We start from the raw sequence: 25,554 nt of genomic DNA, 5'->3' as shown, positions 1-25,554 counted from the left end.
CATGTAATATAGCCTACACCATCACAATAAATCCATGTAATATAGCCTACACCATCACAATAAATCCATGTAATACAGCCTACACCATCACAATAAATCCATGTAATATAGCCTACACCATCACAATAAATCCATGTAATATAGCCTACACCATCACAATAAATCCATGTAATATAGCCTACACCATCACAATAAATCCATGTAATATAGCCTACACCACCACAATAAATCCATGTAATATAGCCTACACCACCACAATAAATCCATGTAATATAGCCTATACCACCACAATAAATCCATGTAATATAGCCTACACCACCACAATAAATCCATGTAATATAGCCTACACCATCACAATAAATCCATGTAATATAGCCTACACCATCACAATAAATCCATGTAATATAGCCTACACCACCACAATAAATCCATGTAATATAGCCTACACCATCACAATAAATCCATGTAATATAGCCTACACCATCACAATAAATCCATATAATATAGCCTACACCATCACAATAAATCCATGTAATATAGCCTACACCATCACAATAAATCCATATAATATAGCCTACACCATCACAATAAATCCATGTAATATAGCCTACACCATCACAATAAATCCATGTAATATAGCCTACACCATCACAATAAATCCATATAATATTGCCTACACCATCACAATAAATCCATGTAATATAGCCTACACCATCACAATAAATCCATATAATATAGCCTACACCATCACAATAAATCCATGTAATATAGCCTACACCATCACAATAAATCCATGTAATATAGCCTACACCATCACAATAAATCCATGTAATATAGCCTACACCACCACAATAAATCCATGTAATATAGCCTACACCATCACAATAAATCCATGTAATATAGCCTACACCACCACAATAAATCCATGTAATATAGCCTACACCACCACAATAAATCCATGTAATATCGCCTACACCATCACAATAAATCCATGTAATATAGCCTACACCATCACAATAAATCCATGTAATATAGCCTACACCACCACAATAAATCCATGTAATATAGCCTACACCATCACAATAAATCCATGTAATATAGCCTACACCATCACAATAAATCCATATAATAAAGCCTACACCATCACAATAAATCCATGTAATATAGCCTACACCATCACAATAAATCCATATAATATAGCCTACACCATCACAATAAATCCATGTAATATAGCCTACACCGTCACAATAAATCCATGTAATATAGCCTACACCATCACAATAAATCCATATAATATAGCCTACACCATCACAATAAATCCATGTAATATAGCCTACACCATCACAATAAATCCATATAATATAGCCTACACCGTCACAATAAATCCATGTAATATAGCCTACACCATCACAATAAATCCATATAATATAGCCTACACCATCACAATAAATCCATGTAATATAGCCTACACCATCACAATAAATCCATGTAATATAGCCTACACCATCACAATAAATCCATATATTATAGCCTACACCATCACAATAAATCCATATAATATAGCCTACACCATCACAATAAATCCATGTAATATAGCCTACACCATCACAATAAATCCATGTAATATAGCCTACACCATCACAATAAATCCATGTAATATAGCCTACACCATCACAATAAATCCATATAATATAGCCTACACCATCACAATAAATCCATGTAATATAGCCTACACCATCACAATAAATCCATGTAATATAGCCTACACCATCACAATAAATCCATGTAATATAGCCTACACCATCACAATAAATCCATGTAATATAGCCTACACCATCACAATAAATCCATGTAATATAGCCTACACCATCACAATAAATCCATGTAATATAGCCTACACCTTCACAATAAATCCATGTAATATAGCCTACACCATCACAATAAATCCATATAATATAGCCTACACCATCACAATAAATCCATGTAATATAGCCTACACCATCACAATAAATCCATATAATATAGCCTACACCATCACAATAAATCCATGTAATATAGCCTACACCATCACAATAAATCCATGTAATATAGCCTACACCATCACAATAAATCCATATAATATTGCCTACACCATCACAATAAATCCATGTAATATAGCCTACACCATCACAATAAATCCATATAATATAGCCTACACCATCACAATAAATCCATGTAATATAGCCTACACCATCACAATAAATCCATGTAATATAGCCTACACCATCACAATAAATCCATGTAATATAGCCTACACCACCACAATAAATCCATGTAATATAGCCTACACCACCACAATAAATCCATGTAATATAGCCTACACCACCACAATAAATCCATGTAATATAGCCTACACCACCACAATAAATCCATGTAATATCGCCTACACCATCACAATAAATCCATGTAATATAGCCTACACCATCACAATAAATCCATGTAATATAGCCTACACCACCACAATAAATCCATGTAATATAGCCTACACCATCACAATAAATCCATGTAATATAGCCTACACCATCACAATAAATCCATATAATAAAGCCTACACCATCACAATAAATCCATGTAATATAGCCTACACCATCACAATAAATCCATATAATATAGCCTACACCATCACAATAAATCCATGTAATATAGCCTACACCGTCACAATAAATCCATGTAATATAGCCTACACCATCACAATAAATCCATATAATATAGCCTACACCATCACAATAAATCCATGTAATATAGCCTACACCATCACAATAAATCCATATAATATAGCCTACACCGTCACAATAAATCCATGTAATATAGCCTACACCATCACAATAAATCCATATAATATAGCCTACACCATCACAATAAATCCATGTAATATAGCCTACACCATCACAATAAATCCATGTAATATAGCCTACACCATCACAATAAATCCATATATTATAGCCTACACCATCACAATAAATCCATATAATATAGCCTACACCATCACAATAAATCCATGTAATATAGCCTACACCGTCACAATAAATCCATATAATATAGCCTACACCGTCACAATAAATCCATGTAATATAGCCTACACCATCACAATAAATCCATGTAATATAGCCTACACCATCACAATAAATCCATGTAATATAGCCTACACCATCACAATAAATCCATGTAATATAGCCTACACCATCACAATAAATCCATGTAATATAGCCTACACCATCACAATAAATCCATGTAATATAGCCTACACCATCACAATAAATCCATATAATATAGCCTACACCATCACAATAAATCCATATAATATAGCCTACACCATCACAATAAATCCATGTAATATAGCCTACACCATCACAATAAATCCATGTAATATAGCCTACACCATCACAATAAATCCATGTAATATAGCCTACACCATCACAATAAATCCATATAATATAGCCTACACCATCACAATAAATCCATGTAATATAGCCTACACCATCACAATAAATCCATGTAATATAGCCTACACCATCACAATAAATCCATGTAATATAGCCTACACCATCACAATAAATCCATGTAATATAGCCTACACCATCACAATAAATCCATGTAATATAGCCTACACCATCACAATAAATCCATGTAATATAGCCTACACCTTCACAATAAATCCATGTAATATAGCCTACACCATCACAATAAATCCATGTAATATAGCCTACACCATCACAATAAATCCATGTAATATAGCCTACACCATCACAATAAATCCATGTAATATAGCCTACACCATCACAATAAATCCATGTAATATAGCCTACACCATCACAATAAATCCATGTAATATAGCCTACACCACCACAACAAATCCATGTAATATAGCCTACACCTTCACAATAAATCCATGTAATATAGCCTACACCATCACAATAAATCCATGTAATATAGCCTACACCATCACAATAAATCCATGTAATATAGCCTACACCATCACAATAAATCCATGTAATATAGCTACACCATCACAATAAATCCATGTAATATAGCCTACACCATCACAATAAATCCATGTAATATAGCCTACACCTTCACAATAAATCCATGTAATATAGCCTACACCATCACAATAAATCCATGTAATATAGCCTACACCATCACAATAAATCCATGTAATATAGCCTACACCATCACAATAAATCCATGTAATATAGCCTACACCATCACAATAAATCCATGTAATATAGCCTACACCATCACAATAAATCCATGTAATATAGCCTACACCATCACAATAAATCCATGTAATATAGCCTACACCATCACAATAAATCCATGTAATATAGCCTACACCATCACAATAAATCCATGATTTATCTTAGACAGGTCTAAAGAAACATGATATTTCAGAAGAACAGAATAGCAGACTCTGAGTTGTCCTTATGTTAGGCCCTGATCTGGCTATGCCATATGGCTGTGGGCTACACTGGTTCCTTTAGCAGACAAAATGCTCTTAGAATTCTGTGGCATTATTTTATAGTATGAAGAATACAATTGAACAAATATGAATGTTTTCGCCAAACAGTTTCTGAGGGAGTGTGCATGCTGTGTTGAGAGGTTAACAAAGACTTTTAATACATTCTTAAGGCTGCATGACACGACTCTAATGAGGATTTGAAAACAGTCACATGAAAGGCTTGAGCTCCACTTGGTTTCTTGCGCAAGCTGTACACATTTCATCAGTCTCTCATTCACAATTTGACAAGCACTTGATAATGCCTTGAATCTCCCGGCGGCTTCCCCCTTGCGTGGTGGGAATGCCCCCGCCCCCAAAAAAATCCTTGCCTTCTGCGGCCAGTGGCCATTGTGCCCCTGAATATAATCATTATAATTCCCTTCACCAGGCTGCGTGATACAATGTGTGCTCTCTCAGATATCGCCATTCTTATTAGCCAATCAGCATCAAGTGATCAGATCCTTCTCACAGGCATCTCAGCTACAAGTGAAGACAGACACATCGGCGACGCAACTGCGTTCATATTGAAGATGCTAGAAGAACTGTCCACATGTACTTTCATCAGCCAACCAGACGAGTAGGCCTAACCAACAGAAAAAACACTAGCTTCTGTCAATCTACTATCCCCCATAGTACAAACGTTATAATTGGTCCACTTGTCCTTTTTGAGGGAGAAATAAAGATTCCAAACATAGTCATGGACCTTGGTGGGAATGCCAAAGATCCCAAATGAACCACACTGTACCAGACACGGTTGTGTAGAGAACAGGCTGCCTACAGATTAAAATTATACAAATACTGACCTGAATATATCTATTAATCAACAGCAGTAATAATGAGGATTTATGGGTCAAGCATCTGCTATTTGAATGACTTCAGAGGTATTAGTTATGAGCTTGTCTTCTTAATTAAGGGACGGGTTCAATTGGGAATGTATTCAAATCACCACTAGCAACATGTTTAAAGAACAGTTGCCAAAAACAAATGAAACTGCTGTGCAAGGGAAAAACATTGTACCAAGAACAAAGCTTGGTGTAGAATGACAAAACACGTTACTGTGTTCCTAGACTTTAGCCTGGCTGCCTAGCCTGCCCATTAAATCGTCATTGGGTGAACCCCTGTGTGGAAGAAGATGCCATTTGTGTATGAAAGCAAATCATAGTTGATCTTATATGACAGGGGTAGGCAACTAGATTCAGCAGCGGGACCATTTCGGGTCAGAGCGGATGGTCGGAACATAATTGAAATAATTTGCACACTGCTAATTGACTACAACTAAGCCCAGAAAGAGGTTGTACATGAAAATAATAAACATTTTGTCCGCCTTGTGTTGACCCGTTCCATAACGTGCTCTGATACCAGATGACCACAAAATGAAAACAAGCATGAAAGAAATGTCAAAGGGGACAGAGATCCGGCCTGTTGCATGAGAGGAGAACCACACAAAATCACGAGGTTGGGATGGGAGATATTGGCCTTGATGACATAGTTAATCATGAGGTTGGGATGGGAGATATTGGCCTTGATGACATAGTTAATCATGAGGTTGGGATGTGAGATATTGGCCTTGATGACATAGTTAATCATGAGGTTGGGATGGGAGATATTGGCCATGATGACATAGTTAATCATGAGGTTGGGATGGGATATATTGGCCTTGATGACATAGTTAATCATGAGGTTGGGATGGGAGATATTGGCCATGATGACATAGTTAATCATGAGGTTGGGATGGGAGATATTGGCCATGATGATATAGTTAATCATGAGGTTGGGATGGGAGATATTGGCCATGATGACATAGTTAAATCATGAGGTTGGGATGGGAGATATTGGCCATGATGATATAGTTAATCATGAGGTTGGGATGGGAGATATTGGCCATGATGACATAGTTAATCATGAGGTTGGGATGGGAGATATTGGCCATGATGACATACTGTAAAGTGCATTCGGAAAGTATTCATACCCCTTGACTTTTTCCACATTTTGCTACATTAAAGGTTTATTATAAAATTGATTTTTTCATCAAAATTGACATTTTCATCATCAATCTACACACAACAACCCATAATGACACTGCAAAAACAGGTTTTTAGAAATGTTCTCACATTTCTATATAAAAAATATATATATATATTTTATTTACATAAGTATTCAGACCCTTTGCTATGAGACTTGAAATTGAGCTCAGGTTCATCCTGTTTCCACTGATCATCCTTGAGATGTTTTTACAACTTGACTGGAGTCCACCTGTGGTAAATTCAATTGGTTGGACATGATTTGGAAAGTCACACACCTGTCTATATAAGGTCCCACAGTTGGCAGTGCATGTCAGAGCAAAAACCAAGCCTTGTGGTCGAAGGAATTGTCCGTAGAGCTCAGAGACAGGATTGTGTCGAGGCACAGATCTGGGGAAGGGTACCAAAACATTTCTGCAGCATTGAAGGTCCCCAAGAACACAGTGGCCTCCATCTAGAGCTGGTCGCCCAGCCAAATGGAGCAATTGGGGGAGAAAGGCCTTGGTCAGGGAGGTGACCAAAAAAAATGATGGTCACCCTGAAAGTGCTCCAGAGTTCCTCTGTGGAGATGAGAGAACCTTTCAGAAGGACAAGCATCTATGTAGAGTGGCCACTCCTCAGTAAAAGGCACATCGCAGCCCGCTTGGAGTTTGCCAAAAGGCACCTAAAGGACTCTCAGACCATGAGAAACAAGATTGAACACTTTGGCCTGAATGCCAAGTGTCATGTCTGGAGGAAACCTGGCACCATTCCTACTGGTGGCAGCATCATGCTGTGGGGATGCTTTTCAGCGGCAGGGACTGGGAGACTAGTCAGGATCCAAGGAAAGATGAACGGAGCAAAGTACAGAGAGATCCTTTATGAAAACCTGCTCCAGAAAGCTCAGGATCTCAGACTGGGGCGAAAGTTCACCTTCCAACAGGACAACGACCCAAAGCAAACAGACAAGACAACGCAGGAGTTGCTTCGGGACAAGTCTCTGAATGTGTATGCCAAGCTTGTAGCGTCATACCCAAAAAGGCTATAATCGCTGCCAAAGGTGTTTCAACAAAGTACTGAGTAAAGGGTCTGAATACTTATTTAAATGGGTATTTCTACAAACTAGTTTTTGCTTTGTCATTATGGGGTATTGTGTGTAGATTGACGATAGAAAAAAAAAAAATTATGAATACATTTTAGAACAAGGCTGTAACGTAACAAAATTTGGAAAAAGTCAAGGGGTCTGAATACTTTCCGAATGCACTGTGCATAGTTATGAGATTGGGACGAAAGATATTGGCCTTGATGACATACAGTACCAGTCAAAAGTTTGGACACACCTACTCATTCAAGGATTTTTACTATTTTCTACATTGTAGAATAATAGTGAAGACATCAACACTATGAAAAAACACATATGAAATCATGTAGTAACCAAAAGAAAGTGTAAAACAAATCAACATATATTTTATATTCTTCAAAGTAGTCACCCTTTCCTTGATGACAGCTTGGCACATTCTTGGTATTCTCTCAACCAGCTTCACCTGGAATGCTTGTCCAACAGTCTTGAAGGAGTTCCTAAGGAGTTCCTAATTAAACTCCATTGAGATCAGGTGATTGTGGAGGCCAGGTCATCTGATGCAGCAATCCATCACTCTCCTTCTTGTTCAAATAGCCCTTACACAGCCTGGAGATGTGTTGGGCTATTGCCCTACTGAAAAATAAAATAAAATGATAGTCCCAATAAGTGAAAACCAGATGGGATGGCGTATCGCTGCAGAATGCTGAGGTAGCCATGCCGGTTAAGTGTGCCATGAATTCTAAATACATCACTGACAGTGTCATCAGCCAAAACACCCCCACCCGTCACACCTTCACACTTCACAGTGGGAACCACACATGCGGAGATCATCCGTTCACCTTCTCTGCATCTCAGAAAGACACGGCGGTTGGAACCAAAAATCTCACATTTGGACTCATCAGACCAAACGACAGATTTCCAAGGTCTAATGTCCATTGCTCATATTTCCTGGCCCAAGCAAGTCTCTTCTTCTTATTGGTGTCCTTTAGTAGTGGTTTCTTTGCAGCAATTCTTCCATGAAGGCCTGATTCACGCAGTCTCCTCTGAACAGTTGATGTTGAGATGTGTTTCTTACTTGAAGTCTGTGAAGCATTTATTTGGGTTGCAATCTGAGGTGCAGTTACTGTAACTAATGACCTTAACCTCTACAGTAGAGGGAACTCTGGGTCTTCCTTTCCTGTAGCGGTCCTCGTGAGAGACAGTTTCATCATAGCTCTTGATGGTTTTTGCAGCTGAACTTTCAAAGTTCTTACATTTTCCAGATTGACTGACCTTCATGTCTTAAAGTAATGATGGACTGTCGTTCCTATTTGCTTATTTGAGCTGTTCTTGCCATAATATGGACTTGGTATTGTACCAAACAGGGCTATCTTCTGTATACCACCACTACCTTGTCACAGCACAACTGATTGGCTCAAGCACATTACGAAGGACAGAAATTCCACAAATTAACTTTTAACAAGGCACACCTGTTAATTGAACACACCTGTTAAATACCTCATGAAGCTGGTTGAGAGAATGCCAAGAATGTGCAAAGCTGTCGTCAAGGTAATAAACCTTTTTTAAAAAAATATGTTTTATTTCACCTTTATTTAACCAGGTAGACTATTTGAGAACAAGTTCTCATTTACAACAGCGACCTGGCGGGTGGGTACTTTGAAGAAATGCAAATATAAAATATATTTTGATTTGTTTAACACTTTTTTGGTTACTACATTATTCCATATGTGTTATTTCATAGTCTTGATGTCTTCACTATTATTCTACAATGTAGAAAATGGGCGTGTCCAAACGTTTGACTGGTACTGTACTTAGTCAATCATGGTTGGGGCAGGAGATATTGGCCTTGATGACACAGTTAATTTGTCCCATGCATGATCTCAGCTGAGGTGGTGGCTTACAGTCCCAAATAAATACACAGGTGGATCGACAGTCAGGACACAGAAATAATTTATTTAATGGAACAAATTGTGTATATTCGGTACAACAGCACCCTCTAGTGTTGACTCATTAACATGTAGTTTCTAGTCTATTATCTCGTTATGCCCTCATGGCTAGCTTGACACAAAACAGCATCCTTGTTGAGACACAGCAAATAACACAAACTCAATTCTAGTTAGTTGTCACAGAAATCTCTTGAAAACATCTCACAGTGCTATCAATATATACCGCGCAAAAAAGCTCTTCGTGCACTAGCTGCTATTGCAGAACGGTAAAATGATCCACATTCTGACCACCACTACAAGAAGTCCTCTTTATGCGGTTGATCCATTCGATCCTTCACCCACTCAGTAAAGAGATGACTGGAAATAGAGGGACCGATGACCCGGACACCGAGCTCCTTCTGCACGTACAGAACGTCTTCATAAAGGGTGTTCACCTCGGCACAGATCTGCAGCAGCCTCTGTCTCTCACGCAGGTCCTGCCTTCTGTAGTCTATCGTGTGGATTCTCAGGGTTGACTGCCACACAGCGACCAAATAAGTCAGCTCTGATATGGTCAGTTGGACTTCAGAGAGACCCTTGCTGTCGCGTCCTCCTCTCAGCGATATCAGAGTCAGGTCGGCCACGTCATTGTCACCGAACACAGCTGACACACCGTGGTTCCTAAAGCATTGGTCAAACTGGTCTTTAGAAAATCTCTGAATGTAAAGAAATAGGTTTGTGTCCACCCACGTGGACTCCTCTTCCATGTCAACATCACCACCTGAGCTGACCTTGGAAGTTCCTGCTGCCACTGGGCTTGACAGAGATTGATCAGAGCTTGATGGAGCGATGTACTTCTCTAATGTGTGACTGCTGCTGAGGACCTTGGATTCTCCACTCCCTGGTGCCATGGAGCTCAGAGATTGATCAGCGCTTGATGGAGCGATGTACTTCTCTAATGTGTGACTGCTGCTGAGGAACTTGGATTCCCCACTCCCTGGTGCCATGGAGCTCAGAGAATCAGAGCTTGATGGAGCGATGTACTTCTCTAATGTGTGACTGCTGCTGAGGACCTTGGATTCCCCACTCCCTGATGCCATGGAGCTCAGAGATTGATCAGAGCTTGACGGAGTGATGTACTTCTCTAATGTGTGACTGCTGCCGAGGACCTTGGATTCCCCACTCCCTGATGCCATGGAGCTCAGAGATTGATCAGCGCTTGATGGAGCGATGTACTTCTCTAATGTGTGACTGCTGCTGATGACCTTGGATTCCCCACTCCCTGATGCCATGGAGCTCAGAGATTGATCAGCGCTTGATGGAGCGATGTACTTCTCTAATGTGTGACTGCTGCTGATGACCTTGGATTCCCCACTCCCTGGTGCCATGGAGCTCAGAGATTGATCAGCGCTTGATGGAGCGATGTACTTCTCTAATGTGTGACTGCTGCTGAGGACCTTGGATTCCCCACTCCCTGATGCCATGGAGCTCAGAGATTGATCAGAGCTTGATGGAGTGATGTACTTCTCTAATGTGTGACTGCTGCTGATGACCTTGGATTCCCCACTCCCTGGTGCCATGGAGCTCAGAGATTGATCAGAGCTTGATGGAGCGATGTACTTCTCTAATGTGTGACTGCTGCTGAGGACCTTGGATTCCCCACTCCCTGATGCCATGGAGCTCAGAGATTGATCAGCGCTTGGAGCTGCACTGCAGTGCTTTTCCAAGGATTGATTTATTGTAGAAGCCCCACTCCCTCCTGCCACAGAACTTGACAGAGATTGATCAGCGCTTGATGGAGCTGCCCTGTTCTTCTTCTCCCAGGTGTAACGGCTGACCCGGAAGTCCACCTCAGCACCATCACCAGATCTGACCCTGGAAGACCTACTCTCTGCTACCACAGAGCTCAGGGAATGATCATGGCTTAATGGAGATGGAGCTCTGTGCTTTTCCCAGGCATGACTGCTGCTGACCTGGGATACGCCATTCCCTGCTGCCACTGAGGTCAGGGAGTAACCAGAGCTCGATGGAGCCCTGTGCTTCTCCCCTGGGTGACTGATGCTGACCTGGGATACCCCATTCCCTGCTGCCACTGAGGTCAGGGAGTAACCAGAGCTCCATGGAGCCCCGTGCTTCTCCCCTGGGTGACCGCTGCTGCTGGCAGTGGCCTGCTGGAGCAGGTCCTCTCTCAGGTCCCTGATGGCAGAGAAGGGTCCCTCCACTGAAGCTTTACCCTCCTGGCTGGGTAGAAGGCAGATCCTCACTGATCTGTGAGCAGACTGCAAGCTTTGGATCACGGTCTCCTGCTGTTCCTCGTCACCGAAGATTGACAGGTCCACTTTAGCGTTCACGTAGAACAACACCTATGACATGATGAATATAGGATCAGTCAGTATGTGTACTGGACTGTGTGCTACTGTTCCTTCCATGCTGGAATAGAAACATTTACTGTATTGATTTACTGTTGATTGATCTGATTGCTTGACTGTACTCACGTCTTGGGTGAATTTGAAGACAGTGATAGGGTAGTCTTGAGGGAACTCCTTGTCACACATTATCTGCTTCTTTCTGATTACCATCTCAGCATCTGTTACAATACATTTTGTTGTTATGATCTATAGGCATATATGTAACAAAACTACATCCCAGCTAAGAAGACTTTTGTTACAGTATTTCTGTTACCTCTGGTGTTTTCAAATGTAACAAAAGCCACCCCCTTGAAGCTGGTCGGGTACTTGATGTTTTCTACATCTCCTCCGTGGCTTCTGGAGCTCTGGAAGTGAATAACCAGTTTGTCTGCCATGCGGCTGCTGGACAGTGTGTCTGGTACACCAGAGACCACGACCGTCCTGTTCTCCTCTGAGAGGTTCATCACCTAGAATGAATGGTATGCAAATAAACCATGGTCATGTGGAGGTTTAGCCTATCTATGACTATGTCCTCTAGGTGTTCATAAATTCACTCTGGAGTGTCTGAGTGGCCTCTGGGCGTTCGTAAATTCACTCTGGAGCATCTGATTGGCCTCTGGGTGTTCGTAAATTCACTCTGGAGTGTCTGATTGGCCTCTGGGTGTTCGTAAATTCACTCTGAAGTGTCTGATTGGCCTCTGGGTGTTCATAAATTCACTCTGGAGTGTCTGATTGGCCTCTGGGTATTCGTAAATTCACTCTGGAGTGTCTGAGTGGCCTCTGGGCGTTCGTAAATTCAAAGCGTTTTGCTCTATGCGCGTTTAGAGCCACACTGGAGGCTCTGGTCAGGAGTGGGGTTGATCCGAGCGTTATGACCACACAACGGCAGTCACGCACCCAAGCTAACTGGCTAAAGTTAGCTAGCTTGCTAGCTACGTCCAGACAAGAATCACTCTGACCATTTTACTCAACTTAGCAGAGCTGGTTAGGCGGTTGTCATGTTATCTAGAGCATTGGTGACTGTAACTGTGCTGCTGGCAAAAAAAAATATTTTGACGTTGACTGACACCGGTCATATTTAACCGGTGTTGAGCGTTCGTTCTGGCACTCAGACGAGAGTGCTCTGAAATCGGAGTAGATAGCCAGAGTGAATTTACGAACGCACCCTAAATCATGCCATAACTTAGTAGAAAACTGGATCTATCATGCATGAAGTAGAACTTACCCGTTTCAGTTTAAACAACACTAATTTCAACTCAGAGCGAGATGTAGTATATGTCGACTGCCATTGACAATATAAAAACCAAACGCATTTACCTTGTTTCGGTTTCGATGTGTGAATCGGAGTAGAATGCCTGATCTAAGGTCAGTTTAGCATTTCTGCTTTATGGATTTCAGGTGGATACGCGGATGCTAGACCTGCGTCTACTCAATAATTATAGACATACTGATGCCGAGTTCAAAACAACTGGGATCTCTGAAAAATACGATATCAAATCATGAGGTCAGTGATCTTGTTTAAAACTCACTGAAGTCCCAGTTGTTTTGATCGCTGCATAACAAGATAATTACAGGTCTCTCCGCCCAACGCGCCACCGCGGGCTGTCTAGCTCCCGCCTATCCGTTCTGTGGATTGGTGGATACGTAAGGATACGTAAACGCCTCCGAGCCAACTACGGCTACACACAGTCACCACCTCCGCACCAAGAATAACGTTTATTCCGTTGCGTTTGTTTAAGCTGTTTATCCCGCTTATACAACAGTTGCCAAAGAAAACAATACGAAGCACATATTTACCGGTTGAAATAAAATGTGTTTCGTTTATATTTTCATTTATATAAGCGAATTCATACTTTCTCATATGTTGGTTGCTAGAGACGCGACCCAGTCGTTCGTCCTTATGCTCCGTTGCCATAACGTACTATTTCTTGTTTGCCAGCCAGCTACGACGAACACAATCACGACCTAGTCTGCAGACAGAATAACAGCAAAGTAACTTGTTAGCTGTTCAACTCATTAAGATACATCCATAACAATGAGCTGATAATGCCCGACTTTGCCTGACATAGTTATAAACGTTTTCCTTCTCGTCAGGACACCCGTGAACACTGACTGTTACGAGGAGATCGCATTGCATATAAAAACACTACGCTAGAAGCTATCAAACCTGCCAATATGCCAACTGAATAAATACATAAATACTTGTTACTGAAAACCGCTGGTCATACTAGAAACATGTGGGAGGATTTGACAGAACAGTACAGCGACCAGAGAAGTTCATGTTCATCACTCACCACGTTAGGTCATCAGATGCTCCAAAAAAAATGTCTATTAGCCCGCCAAGTTTTTTTTCTCGTTGAACCTGCGTTTACAATGTATCCAATTTCAGTTTGTGTAGTTGTTGGTTTACCGTTCTGTAACTTTGTAGCAAGTATGGTCAACATGTGTAAACGCACATCTCCGTACAAATTATAGTTTGCTTGATGCGCGAAACAATGAACATACGCCACCTACTGGAGGAAGACAGATTTTCCGCCGAGTTGAGCATCTGGGGTAGTGAAAAAGTAATAACAACAAGTCCACCAGTGGGCACTGTCGCTCCAATCTTGAAATTCTGTTCATACTATCGGTACAAGAAACAAACATATATCACAGATTCTCCTTGTAGGATGACAACCACAATATTGAAGGTAGCGTTTCTCTGGGGCTTTTATATGTTACGTTGGATGATGATATCATACGGAGAACAAACCATGTTAAATTCAATGTTTATACAAGAACACAATTACTGTAGCTAATATGATAAATTATACAGGTAACTGCCAAAATAATGAAAACACTAAAGTAAATGAGGGATACAAAGTATATTGAAAGCTGGTGCTTCCACACAGGTGTGGTTCAATTAACATCCCATCATGCTAAAGTGAATAAAAAAAATGCTGGGCAGGTCATTATTTTGGTAACCATGGCTATGCCTCCTTAGGATGACAATGTCCCCATGCACAAGTGGTCACGGAATGGTTTGATGAGCATGAAAAACGATCTAAACCATATGCCATGGCAGTCTGTCACCAGATAGCGACCAAATTGAACACTTTTGGGAGATTCTGGAGAAGTGAATGAAACAGCATTTTCCACCATCAACAAAACACCAAATGTTGGAATAATGGCGTTGCATCCCTCCGACAGAGTTCGACACTTGTATAATCTATGCCGAGGTGCATTGAAACAGTTCTGGCTCATGGTGGCCCAACACCCCATGAAGACACTATGTCTTGTATGGTGGTAATGAAGCAAGCAGAAAGAATCTCATATTTTGTCAAACGGCAGGAGTGTTGTTGAAATGACAAAGCACATGGTTTTGGTGTAAACATTTATTGGTTTCAAACAGAAATAAAAACATCTTGCACCAGCAGACTGGACATCTCTCCTGAATCCACCACCAACAACAACCATCTTAAATAGACATTTGTTTGGGTGTGATGGGGGTTGTGTTGTGAATAATGCACACTTTTCCAGTGACCCTTCTGATAGGATACGAACGGTAAAACGAACTAAACATGAAAGGAATTTGGCCTGGCCACCCTATATAGTGCACTACTTTTGACCAGGGCCCATAGGGAATGCCATTTGATACATAAGCAGGGAATGGGTGGACTGAACAGAGAGGGTTGGAGGAGGTTGGTGAGAAGGACATTCATTTTAGAATAGCTCAAATAGAATAAACCATCAATGAGATGCACCAAGGTTCTTCTCCTCTTTTCCTTAAAAACGATAAACCACTATCAAAACAAACATTTCTCCCTTGTGCCAGTGCAAAGATACCATTTACTGTGTAGAAAAGTGAGAATAATTTAGCTACCATATCAGTGATGATTCATTGTGAAAGAAATCGGTGGGTCAGGGTTTATACAAATGGAATTGGATGGGATGTCTTGTCTTTAGGGGTGTTGGGGAGAGGGGTGGATAGTGGCACCCGAGCCCAGTTAGAAGGCACCATTCTGTTGGGCTATGTTCCAAATGGAACCCTATTCGCTAGATAGTGCACTACTTTAGACCAGGTCCCATAGGGCTCATAAGACCACAGCCCTATGGGACCTAAGTAGTGCACTATATAGGGAAATAGGGTGCCGTTTGGGACACAACCTTGTTCTAGAAGACTAATCTTCTGTTGTAGCAGCACACCAACTGGCTAACGGGAGACTGACTCTACGGGCCGAATCCTAACTTGATATTATACGCCGGCACAACTCAGGCGTTCGTGTAAATCAACGGGACATTTTAAACTGAAATCTGGAGTTATCCGTTGCAGATCTCAAAATCAGAATCCGGCCCAAAGAGAAACACTCTTGTCCAATGAGAGACACTTGGTATATTATCCTCTTGTAATGAATGAGTACCTCCCTGCTTTGGGTGTTCTGACTGCAGCTTTTAACAAACATAAAACTAAACTAAATAAAACATGCTGCTTCCTTTACCACGTTCTGTCTGCAAATAAAATATGACACTTTTGGAACTTCCTGTTTTTCTGTCTGTGTCTTTGTGTTTCAACATTGGTGTGTTGTCCGATCCTTTTTTACACATTTTCATCTCAAAAAGTAGAGAACGTTCCCAAAGGCATTAACACATTCCCAGAAAGCCTCTACAACTCAAGTGAAGAAGCTGTTAGATAATGCCAACCGAGTGATACTCCATCAGTCTGCCTGTCAGTCCGGTGGGGAGTGGAGACTAGTGAGTGATGCTTGCAGAAGAGGGGTGTCTGATTGGTTGGCCGATGGCAGCAGTGGAGGTGGTGGTGGGGTGGAGGGGCCATGGCGAAGGGCCGTGACCGGCAGTCCCTCATAGCAGCCCGTGGGAGCCCCTAGAACAACCTCTCAGGGGCCCTAGTAACATATCACCCCACCCTGCTATTGAGAGGTGGTCCTCTCCTGGTTGGCTGGCCACAGCACCCCACCCTGCTTTTGAGAGCAAGTCCTCTCCAGGTTGGCTGGCTACAGCACCCCACCCTGCTATTGAGAGGTGGTCCTCTCCAGGTTGGCTGGCTACAGCACCCCACCCTGCTATTGAGAGGTGGTCCTCTCCAGGTTGGCTGGCTACAGCACCCCACCCTGCTATTGAGAGGTGGTCCTCTCCTGGTTGGCTGGCTACAGCACCCCACCCTGCTATTGAGAGGTGGTCCTCTCCTGGTTGTGAAACTCATCAGAGTGTCTCTTGCTAGTTCTGAGTTTGAACGTGGTGGTAAGAAGGGGCCCAGGGCCGGCAGGGCCACTGTGTCTGAGCAAGGCATTCTGAGCTGCGTACCTGGAGGGAAACACAGCCAGGATGGTGTAGGTGGACGCCAGGTCGTTATGGTTACTACTGGGGGGTTTGGAACAGGAAGTAGTGTCAGTGTTTGTGTCACCGTTGTTACCGTCCCCCCCAGCCCCACAGTGCTTCAGCAGGGTTTCACCAGACTGGTGTTGGTGCTGTTGGGTCTCAGACAACCACTTGATCATGGCCCCTCCTCTGTACAGTTCCCCCAGGAGAGAGTCTGCCTCCGTACGACTGATGCCCTCTGGTAGCTCCAGCACCTCCAGGACTCCACCGTTCACTGCACAGAGAGAGAATTGATTGATTCAGCAGGTCAGTTATTGACAACATGATCTTTTACCACTTCCTGCATGAAGACCAATGGAAGCTGTTCATCTCTAGTGGCAACAGGGATGACAGTTAGTTTAGCTGTTTTTGGGGAGTAATTGTGGACCAATAAACACTACTAGAGTGATTTCAATACGGATCATTTTTCCTCCTAAAATAAAATCTTGCTGTGTGGAATCCAATCCAGTATGTGAGAGAATAATTATATTCCCCAACACCTAGGTACACCAGTTCATTTATTTAGCCAGGTGTGAATTCTGCCTAGTCTATAAATTCTTCTTCTTACATGAACAAATACACTCCTGTATGGTCCTTCAGTGCACAGCAAGTGGTTTATAATGAGAATATATATACACATTCAGTACCAGTCAAAAGTTTGGACACACCTACTCATTCAAGGGTTTTTCTTTATTTTCTACATTGTAGAATAATAGTGAAGACATCAAAACTATGAAACACATATAGAATCATGTAGTTACCAAAGAAAGTGTTAAACAAATCAAAATACATGTTATATTTGAGATTCTTCAAAGTAGCCACCCTTTGCCTTGATGACAGCTTTGCACACTCTTGGCATTCTCTCAACCAGCTTCATGAGCTGGAATGCATTTCAATTAACAGGTGTGCCTTGTTGAAAGTTAATTTGTGGAATTTCTTTCCTTCTTAATGCGTTAGAGCCAATCAGTTTCGTTGTGACATGGTAGGGGTGGTATACAGAAGATAGCCCTATTTGGTAAAATACCAAAGTTCATGTTATGGCAAGAACAGCTCAAATAAGCAAAGAGCAACAACAGTCCATCATTACTTTAAGACATGAAGGTCAGCCAATAAAGAACATACTTGCTTGGTCCAAGAAACATGAGCTATGAACATTATCCAAACTGGAGAGTATTGGTCTTTGAGACGTAGAGTAGGTGAACGGATGATCTCCACATGTGTGGTTGCCACCATGAAGAAGGTAGTGTGATGGTGCTTTGCTAGTGACACTGTCTGTGATTGATTTAGAATTCAATGTACACTTAACCATTATGGCTACGACAGCATTCTGCAGCGATACGCCATCCCATCTGGGTTTGTGCTTAGTGGGACTACAATTTGTTTTTTCTACAGGACAATGATCCAACACACCTCCAGGCTGTGTAAAGGGCTATTTGACCAAGAAGGAGAGTGATGAGGCCTCCACAATCACCCAACCTCAACCCAATTGAGATGGTGTGGGATGAGTCGGACCGCAGAGTGAAGGAAAAGCAGCCAACAAGTGCTCAGCATATGTGGGAACTCCTTCTAGACTGTTGGAAAAGCATTCCTCATGTAGCTGGTTGAGAGAATGCCAAGAGTCTGCAAAGCGGTCATCAAGGCAAAGGGTGGCTACTTAGAAGAATCTAAAATATATATTGATTTGTTTAAACACTTTTTTTGGTTACAACATGATTCCATGTGTTATTTCAGTTGATGTCTTTATTATTCTACAATATAGAAAATAGTAAAAATAAAGAAAAACCCTTGAATGAGTAGGTGTGTCCAACACTTTTGACAGGTACTGTATTTTTTGTATTTTTTTTTAAAAACTAGGTTGTTTATAAATATTATATTAGAAAAATCTTGTTCTAAGACTCAAGTGTGATGATCAACAGGAATCCATTCACAGACCATTATAATTTATACTCCAAAATAAACAAACGGGACTAAACATGGTTACATAATCTAATCGCACATTCAGGGTTTTTCTGGATCAAAACGGGGCTTAGGTGGTGGGTGTGGCTATGGGCTTGGCCAACGGTGCGGTCACCAACTTCCATTTGAGGCTGTCCTATTGGCCTGAGGGACAAAATGTTGTTTAAAAGCTAATTTCCTGCAATTCAACACATTTTGCCAAGGCTTCTGCTATCTGAATGACAAACAAAATGGAAAAACATGGGGGCCTCAAGCCATGACAAAACTCCTGAATGCATCATTTTAAAAAATGATCCTCGTCTAGCTTTTAATTAGGTTATTATTAGTTCTCAAAGACGATATTATTTAAAAATATATAGGTCCATTATATGTTCGAGCACTTAGATATGGTCATTTTCATACTTTCATAGAATGTTTGGGAACTGACATTGAGTTAGGCACTTGTTAAAATTCTAGAACAATATATAGTGGGAAAAGTGGCCGTGCGTTTGGACAATTAATAGACACTGCAGCAAATAAACCCCAATAAGAACATGTATGTCTTGTCCAGAACCAGACTCACAGTCCTCTTACAATCGGGAACATCACGGTCCTATTGATCAAACAACCATGAACAGGTAGGCTCTCTCCCTCCTTAAGATCAACAACTAAGGTCTCTACTCGCCCATCCCTGGGTCATGGTCTCTCCTCTCTATTACCTGGGTCACCTACACTAAGATCTGATGATAATGACTTCCTAGGTGGTGGTCTCCTCCCTCGCCCCCCATGATGCCGGATTCCCATTGGGCCCTGAGGGAAAAGGAAAAGGAGGCAGACATGTTGACTGGACTGAGATTTTGTCTACTTTTTTCATATTTTAATCTGACATTTTCATGTCACAGATTTGGTACATTTTGTCGTATGAAACAAGCTCCTTTGTTAAGTGTGTGTGTGTGTGTGTGTTCTGAGGACTCCCGAGGTGGTTGGGGATCATGAGGTGTGTGTGTGTGTGTGTGTGTTCTGAGGACTCCCGAGGTGGTTGGGGATCATGAGGTGTGTGTGTGTGTGTGTGTGTTCTGAGGACTCCCGAGGTGGTTGGGGATCATGAGGTGTGTGTGTGTGTGTGTGTGTGTGTGTTCTGAGGACTCACAAGGTGGTGGTTGGGGATCATGCGGTGTGTGTGTGTGTGTGTGTGTGTTCTGAGGACTCACTTGGTGGTGGTTGGGGATCATGAGGTGTGTGTGTGTGTGTTCTGAGGACTCACGTGGTGGTTGGGGATCATGAGGTGTGTGTGTGTGTGTGTGTGTGTGTGTGTGTTCTGAGGACTCACAAGGTGGTGGTTGGGGATCATGCGGTGTGTGTGTGTGTGTGTTCTGAGGACTCACTTGGTGGTTGGGGATCATGTGGTGTGTGTGTGTGTATTATTGTCCATAAATATATGATATCACGCTAAAAGGAACAACATCACCTTGGTCATTTACTGGGAAAATGTGCAGAAATCTTTTGTAATTTTGTAAGGACTCACATGGTGGTGGTTGGGGATCATGTGGTGTGTGTGTGTTCTGAGGACTCACGTGGTGGTGGTTGGGGATCATGTGGTGTGTGTGTGTGTGTTCTGAGGACTCACATGGTGGTGGTTGGGGATCATGTGGTGTGTGTGTGTTCTGAGGACTCACGTGGTGGTGGTTGGGGATCATGTGGTGTGTGTGTGTGTTCTGAGGACTCACATGGTGGTGGTTGGGGATCATGTGGTGTGTGTGTGTGTGTTCTGAGGACTCACGTGGTGGTGGTTGGGGATCATGTGGTGTGTGTGTGTGTTCTGAGGACTCACATGGTGGTGGTTGGGGATCATGTGGTGTGTGTATGTGTGTGTTCTGAGGACTCACGTGGTGGTGGTTGGGGATCATGTGGTGTGTGCCATGGATCAGCGGAGGCCTGATGGCAGGGTTGTACTGGAGGGGTTGACCCAGCAATGGGTATCTGCCGTCCACTGCCTGCCCTGGGCCGAAGGGTCTGGGAAACTGGGTCATTATGGGGATGGGGGTGAGGCCGGCCGAGCGGAGGTTCTTTATGGAGGTGAGTTGGTGGGTTGGGGCTTGGGGCTGGGCTGGAGGCGTGCTGGGGCCACCCAGCTGGGGACTGTTCTATAGGACAGAGGCAAACAAGGAGGGACAGGGAGGTGGGGTCAGAGGGGACATAGAAACCCTTATATATATATATATATATATATATATATATATATATAGTCCATCAGAGGGAAAGTGTATCCCTAGTTCGAAGAGACGGGCCTGAGCAAGATGCTCGGAGTCGCTTATCTTGATAACACAATGAGCAGTTTTTTGGGATGCAAGAGGTGTAGATCAGTCATCCTGCCCCCTCTCCCTCAGGCTGATCCTGCCCCCTCTCTCGCTCAGGCTGATCCTGCCCCCTCTCTCGCTCAGGCTGATCCTGCCCCCTCTCTCGCTCAGGCTGATCCTGCCCCCTCTCTCGCTCAGGCTGATCCTGCCCCCTCTCTCGCTCAGGCTGATCCTGCCCCCTCTCTCGCTCAGGCTGATCCTGCCCCCTCTCTCGCTCAGGCTGATCCTGCCCCCTCTCTCGCTCAGGCTGATCCTGCCCCCTCTCTCGCTCAGGCTGATCCTGCCCCCTCTCTCGCTCAGGCTGATCCTGCCCCCTCTCTCGCTCAGGCTGATCCTGCCCCCTCTCTCGCTCAGGCTGATCCTGCCCCCTCTCTCGCTCAGGCTGATCCTGCCCCCTCTCTCGCTCAGGCTGATCCTGCCCCCTCTCTCGCTCAGGCTGATCCTGCCCCCTCTCTCTCACAGGCTGATCCTGCCCTCTCTCTCTCACAGGCTGATCCTGCCCTCTCTCTCTCACAGGCTGATCCTGCCCTCTCTCTCTCACAGGCTGATCCTGCCCTCTCTCTCTCACAGGCTGATCCTGCCCTCTCTCTCTCACAGGCTGATCCTGCCCTCTCTCTCTCACAGGCTGATCCTGCCCTCTCTCTCCCAGGCTGATCCTGCCCTCTCTCCCAGGCTGATCCTGCCCTACCCTCTAATTATCAGCAGCTCAGTAGTTACCTGCGAGTGGTCTAGTTGTTCTGAGTAGTTACCTGTTAGTTGTCTAGTTGTTCTGAGTTCTGGGTAACCTGTTAGTTACCTAGTTGTTATAAGTAGTTACCTGTTAGTTGTCTAGTTGTTCTGAGTTCTGGGTAACCTGTTAGTTACCTAGTTGTTATAAGTAGTTACCTGTTAGTTGTCTAGTTGTTCTGAGTTCTGGGTAACCTGTTAGTTACCTAGTTGTTATAAGTAGTTACCTGTGAGTTGTTTAGTTGTTCTGAGGACCTCTGGCTGCGTGTGTGATCCAGACTGTAGTATCTGTTGTGTTTCCACTGTGGAGGGGAGTGGGCTCTGGGCTGGTGGTTAGGGGGCAGGGTCAGCTGCATCATCACCATCCCACCACTGTGAGGACCGGGGAGCACACCTACACACAGTTACAACAACAACAACGTCAAAATCACAGTTTCATTGTCAAAGGAACGTTTCCATCCTCGGATGGACACAAGGCAGGAAAACCATTTCAATGGTTCTAAATCTCATACTTAAGGGTCTTTCAAAACGAACTGTATCTATTTTAGTATGTGTGTGATCCTGGGGGGAATTGAACCCACGACCTTGGTGTTGCTGAGAGGTAATGTTACCTGAGCACTGCTGTCCTGGTAGCTGCTGGGTTCCACACGGAGACGAAGCCCGGGGAAACTGCATCTGCTCTGCCCCAGGAGGAGGTAAGAAACCCATCGATGGACTGTGGAGACACTTGCTTAGTCAATATATTTATGGAGCTCTATGAGGCATCAATTAAAAGACATTGATAGCACCAGCAGCCAAATAAAAGACATTGATAGCACCAGCAGCCAATTAAAATACATTGATAGCACCAGCAGCCAGCCACTTTATATTTGCTCTCAGTCTCCCTTAAAGAGCCCCAACACAATGTTTCAGAAAGAGTCTTGTATTAAAGGTAGGTTAATGATCTCTGATTAACGGTGACAGTCCATGAGAAAAACAAACATGTCATTCATTTCCTCTTTATGACCTGAATCACTCTGTCATCAGACTGAAGGATGACATTACAGCTGCCTGGTACTGTACCCATAGGGCTCTGGTTAAAAGTAGTGCACTATATAGGGAATAGGGTTTATTTGGGACACTTAATATTAACACTGACAGTACTGATGCTGTGGGGCGGAATAGAGGAACCAGTACAACAGGGAGGGAAGTAACTTTCAGCTCAGTGGAGCTTCTGTTAGTAGGGCAGTCTGGAGGTCACTTTCAGCTCAGAGGAGTCTGTTAGTAGGGCAGTCTGGAGGTCATTTTCAGCTCAGAGGAGTCTGTTAGTAGGGCAGTCTGGAGGTCACTTTCAGCTCAGTGGAGCTTCTGTTAGTAGGGCAGTCTGGAGGTCACTTTCAGCTCAGAGGAGTCTGTTAGTAGGGCAGTCTGGAGGTCACTTTCAGCTCAGTGGAGTCTGTTAGTAGGGCAGTCTGGAGGTCACTTTCAGCTCAGTGGAGTTTGTTAGTAGGGCAGTCTGGAGGTCACTTTCAGCTCAGTGGAGTTTGTTAGTAGGGCAGTCTGGAGGTCACTTTCAGCTCAGTGGAGTCTGTTAGTAGGGCAGTCTGGAGGTCACTTTCAGCTCAGTGGAGTCTGTTAGTAGGGCAGTCTGGAGGTCACTTTCAGCTCAGAGGAGTCTGTTAGTAGGGCAGTCTGGAGGTCACTTTCAGCTCAGAGGAGTCTGTTAGTAGGGCAGTCTGGAGGTCACTTTCAGCTCAGTGGAGTTTGTTAGTAGGGCAGTCTGGAGGTCACTTTCAGCTCAGTGGAGTCTGTTAGTAGGGCAGTCTGGAGGTCACTTTCAGCTCAGTGGAGTCTGTTAGTAGGGCAGTCTGGAGGTCACTTTCAGCTCAGCAGTGTTTGTTAGTAGGGCAGTCTGGAGGTCACTTTCAGCTCAGTGGAGTCTGTTAGTAGGGCAGTCTGGAGGTCACTTTCAGCTCAGAGGAGTTTGTTAGTAGGGCAGTCTGGAGGTCACTTTCAGCTCAGAGGAGTTTGTTAGTAGGGCAGTCTGGAGGTCACTTTCAGCTCAGTGGAGTCTGTTAGTAGGGCAGTCTGGAGGTCACTTTCAGCTCAGAGGAGTTTGTTAGTAGGGCAGTCTGGAGGTCACTTTCAGCTCAGAGGAGTTTGTTAGTAGGGCAGTCTGGAGGTCACTTTCAGCTCAGTGGAGTCTGTTAGTAGGGCAGTCTGGAGGTCACTTTCAGCTCAGAGGAGTTTGTTAGTAGGGCAGTCTGGAGGTCACTTTCAGCTCAGAGGAGTCTGTTAGTAGGGCAGTCTGGAGGTCACTTTCAGCTCAGCAGTGTTTGTTAGTAGGGCAGTCTGGAGGTCACTTTCAGCTCAGCAGTGTCTGTTAGTAGGGCAGTCTGGAGGTCACTTTCAGCTCAGCAGTGTTTGTTAGTAGGGCAGTCTGGAGGTCACTTTCAGCTCAGTGGAGTCTGTTAGTAGGGCAGTCTGGAGGATGATTTATAAGGCTGATGAACAGGTGCAGTGCAGCCCAGTCTTAATAGTACACCTCAGCTCCCATGAGGACCGGTTTCTACACCAGCAATAACTCCCTTCATCAACCACACTATAGGAGAACTATGGCTCTGGGGGGGAACGGGGGGGGGGGCTCTATAGAGTCTAGCTACTATAATGGACTTTTGTAAATGGTGTTGGCAGTTTGGTTGGTACATCGGTATCTGTGCCACTTTCATCAACGTTGAACTACTTAGGAATATGAAACAGTACCACATTACAGACCTAACACTTACACTATTACTAACACTATTTAATACACAGTCCATCTTCCTACTGTCAACAACAGAACAGCTCAGTTCCTACCTCATGGTGCTGTGTTGATTTGGGGGCATGACACTGTAGTAAACCTGCATGCCTGACATGGCCATGGGAGCTTGGCTTGGATGGCTCTGGATCATCATGGGCTGTTGACATGCCTGCTGATGTGGAGGCATGTTCTGAGACCCCTGGGGCATTGATACCTGCACCACGCACACAGACCATATGGAAGAACAGGATTCAGCAGGAGTATTTCTTTTTTTACATTTACAATTGATACAGACATCTGACATTACAGAGTTCGGTTGATCTAATTATAAGATTTTCAGTCAGGCAAAGATGTTCACAAGAGCAAGATGTTCACAATAGCCAGATGTTCACAATAGCCAGATGTTCACAATAGCCAGATGTTCACAATAGCCAGATGTTCACAATAGCCA

At 43.3% G+C, this 25,554-nt stretch overlaps 2 protein-coding genes across 21 annotated transcripts in view; both read right to left on the bottom strand.

Moving 5' to 3' along the window:
- Positions 1-9,553: 9,553 nt before the first annotated feature.
- On the bottom strand, positions 9,554-14,440 carry LOC110495395 (mucin-5AC). Of its 3 annotated transcripts, none has more exons than XM_036951657.1 (4): positions 14,246-14,440; positions 12,226-12,418; positions 12,039-12,130; positions 9,554-11,906 (listed from the first exon to the last, which is right to left on the bottom strand). In XM_036951657.1, the coding sequence occupies exons 2-4, from the start codon at positions 12,413-12,415 to the stop codon at positions 9,858-9,860; spliced, it is 2,331 nt and encodes a 776-aa protein (XP_036807552.1). In that variant the 5' UTR covers positions 12,416-12,418; positions 14,246-14,440; the 3' UTR covers positions 9,554-9,857. The 3 variants fall into 3 exon arrangements, with proteins under 3 accessions (XP_036807552.1, XP_036807550.1, XP_036807551.1); XM_036951655.1 differs by lacking the exon at positions 14,246-14,440 and adding an exon at positions 13,269-13,606; XM_036951656.1 differs by lacking the exon at positions 14,246-14,440 and adding an exon at positions 13,177-13,275.
- Positions 14,441-15,310: 870 nt separating this feature from the next.
- Positions 15,311-25,554, bottom strand: part of LOC110495394 (R3H domain-containing protein 1) — a 52,376-nt gene continuing 42,132 nt past the window's right edge. For 17 of the 18 annotated variants that reach the window (XM_036951643.1, XM_036951641.1, XM_036951638.1 and 14 more), the window contains 6 exons: positions 25,160-25,317; positions 22,936-23,039; positions 22,552-22,718; positions 21,128-21,385; positions 19,961-20,051; positions 15,311-17,541 (listed from right to left, as the gene is read on the bottom strand). In XM_036951643.1, coding sequence (XP_036807538.1) covers positions 17,114-17,541; positions 19,961-20,051; positions 21,128-21,385; positions 22,552-22,718; positions 22,936-23,039; positions 25,160-25,317 — 1,206 coding nt within the window. In that variant the 3' untranslated portion in view covers positions 15,311-17,113. The remainder of the gene's footprint in view (positions 17,542-19,960; positions 20,052-21,127; positions 21,386-22,551; positions 22,719-22,935; positions 23,040-25,159; positions 25,318-25,554) is intronic. The other variant, XM_036951653.1, reaches the window with a different exon arrangement.

Source organism: Oncorhynchus mykiss, chromosome 18 (assembly GCF_013265735.2).
Source record: "Oncorhynchus mykiss isolate Arlee chromosome 18, USDA_OmykA_1.1, whole genome shotgun sequence".
NCBI classification, from domain to species: Eukaryota; Metazoa; Chordata; class Actinopteri; order Salmoniformes; family Salmonidae; genus Oncorhynchus; species Oncorhynchus mykiss.
This window is presented reverse-complemented; position numbering and strand designations above follow the sequence as displayed.

Coding starts and splice junctions, on each gene's coding strand:
- LOC110495395 (XM_036951657.1), bottom strand. CDS start 12,415: ATGAACCTCTCAGAGGAGAACAGGACGGTCGTGGTCTCTGGTGTACCA. Junction 12,131..12,225: donor TACATTTGAAAACACCAGAG/GTAACAGAAATA, acceptor GTATTGTAACAG/ATGCTGAGATGGTAATCAGA. Junction 11,907..12,038: donor TCTTCAAATTCACCCAAGAC/GTGAGTACAGTC, acceptor ATCATGTCATAG/GTGTTGTTCTACGTGAACGC.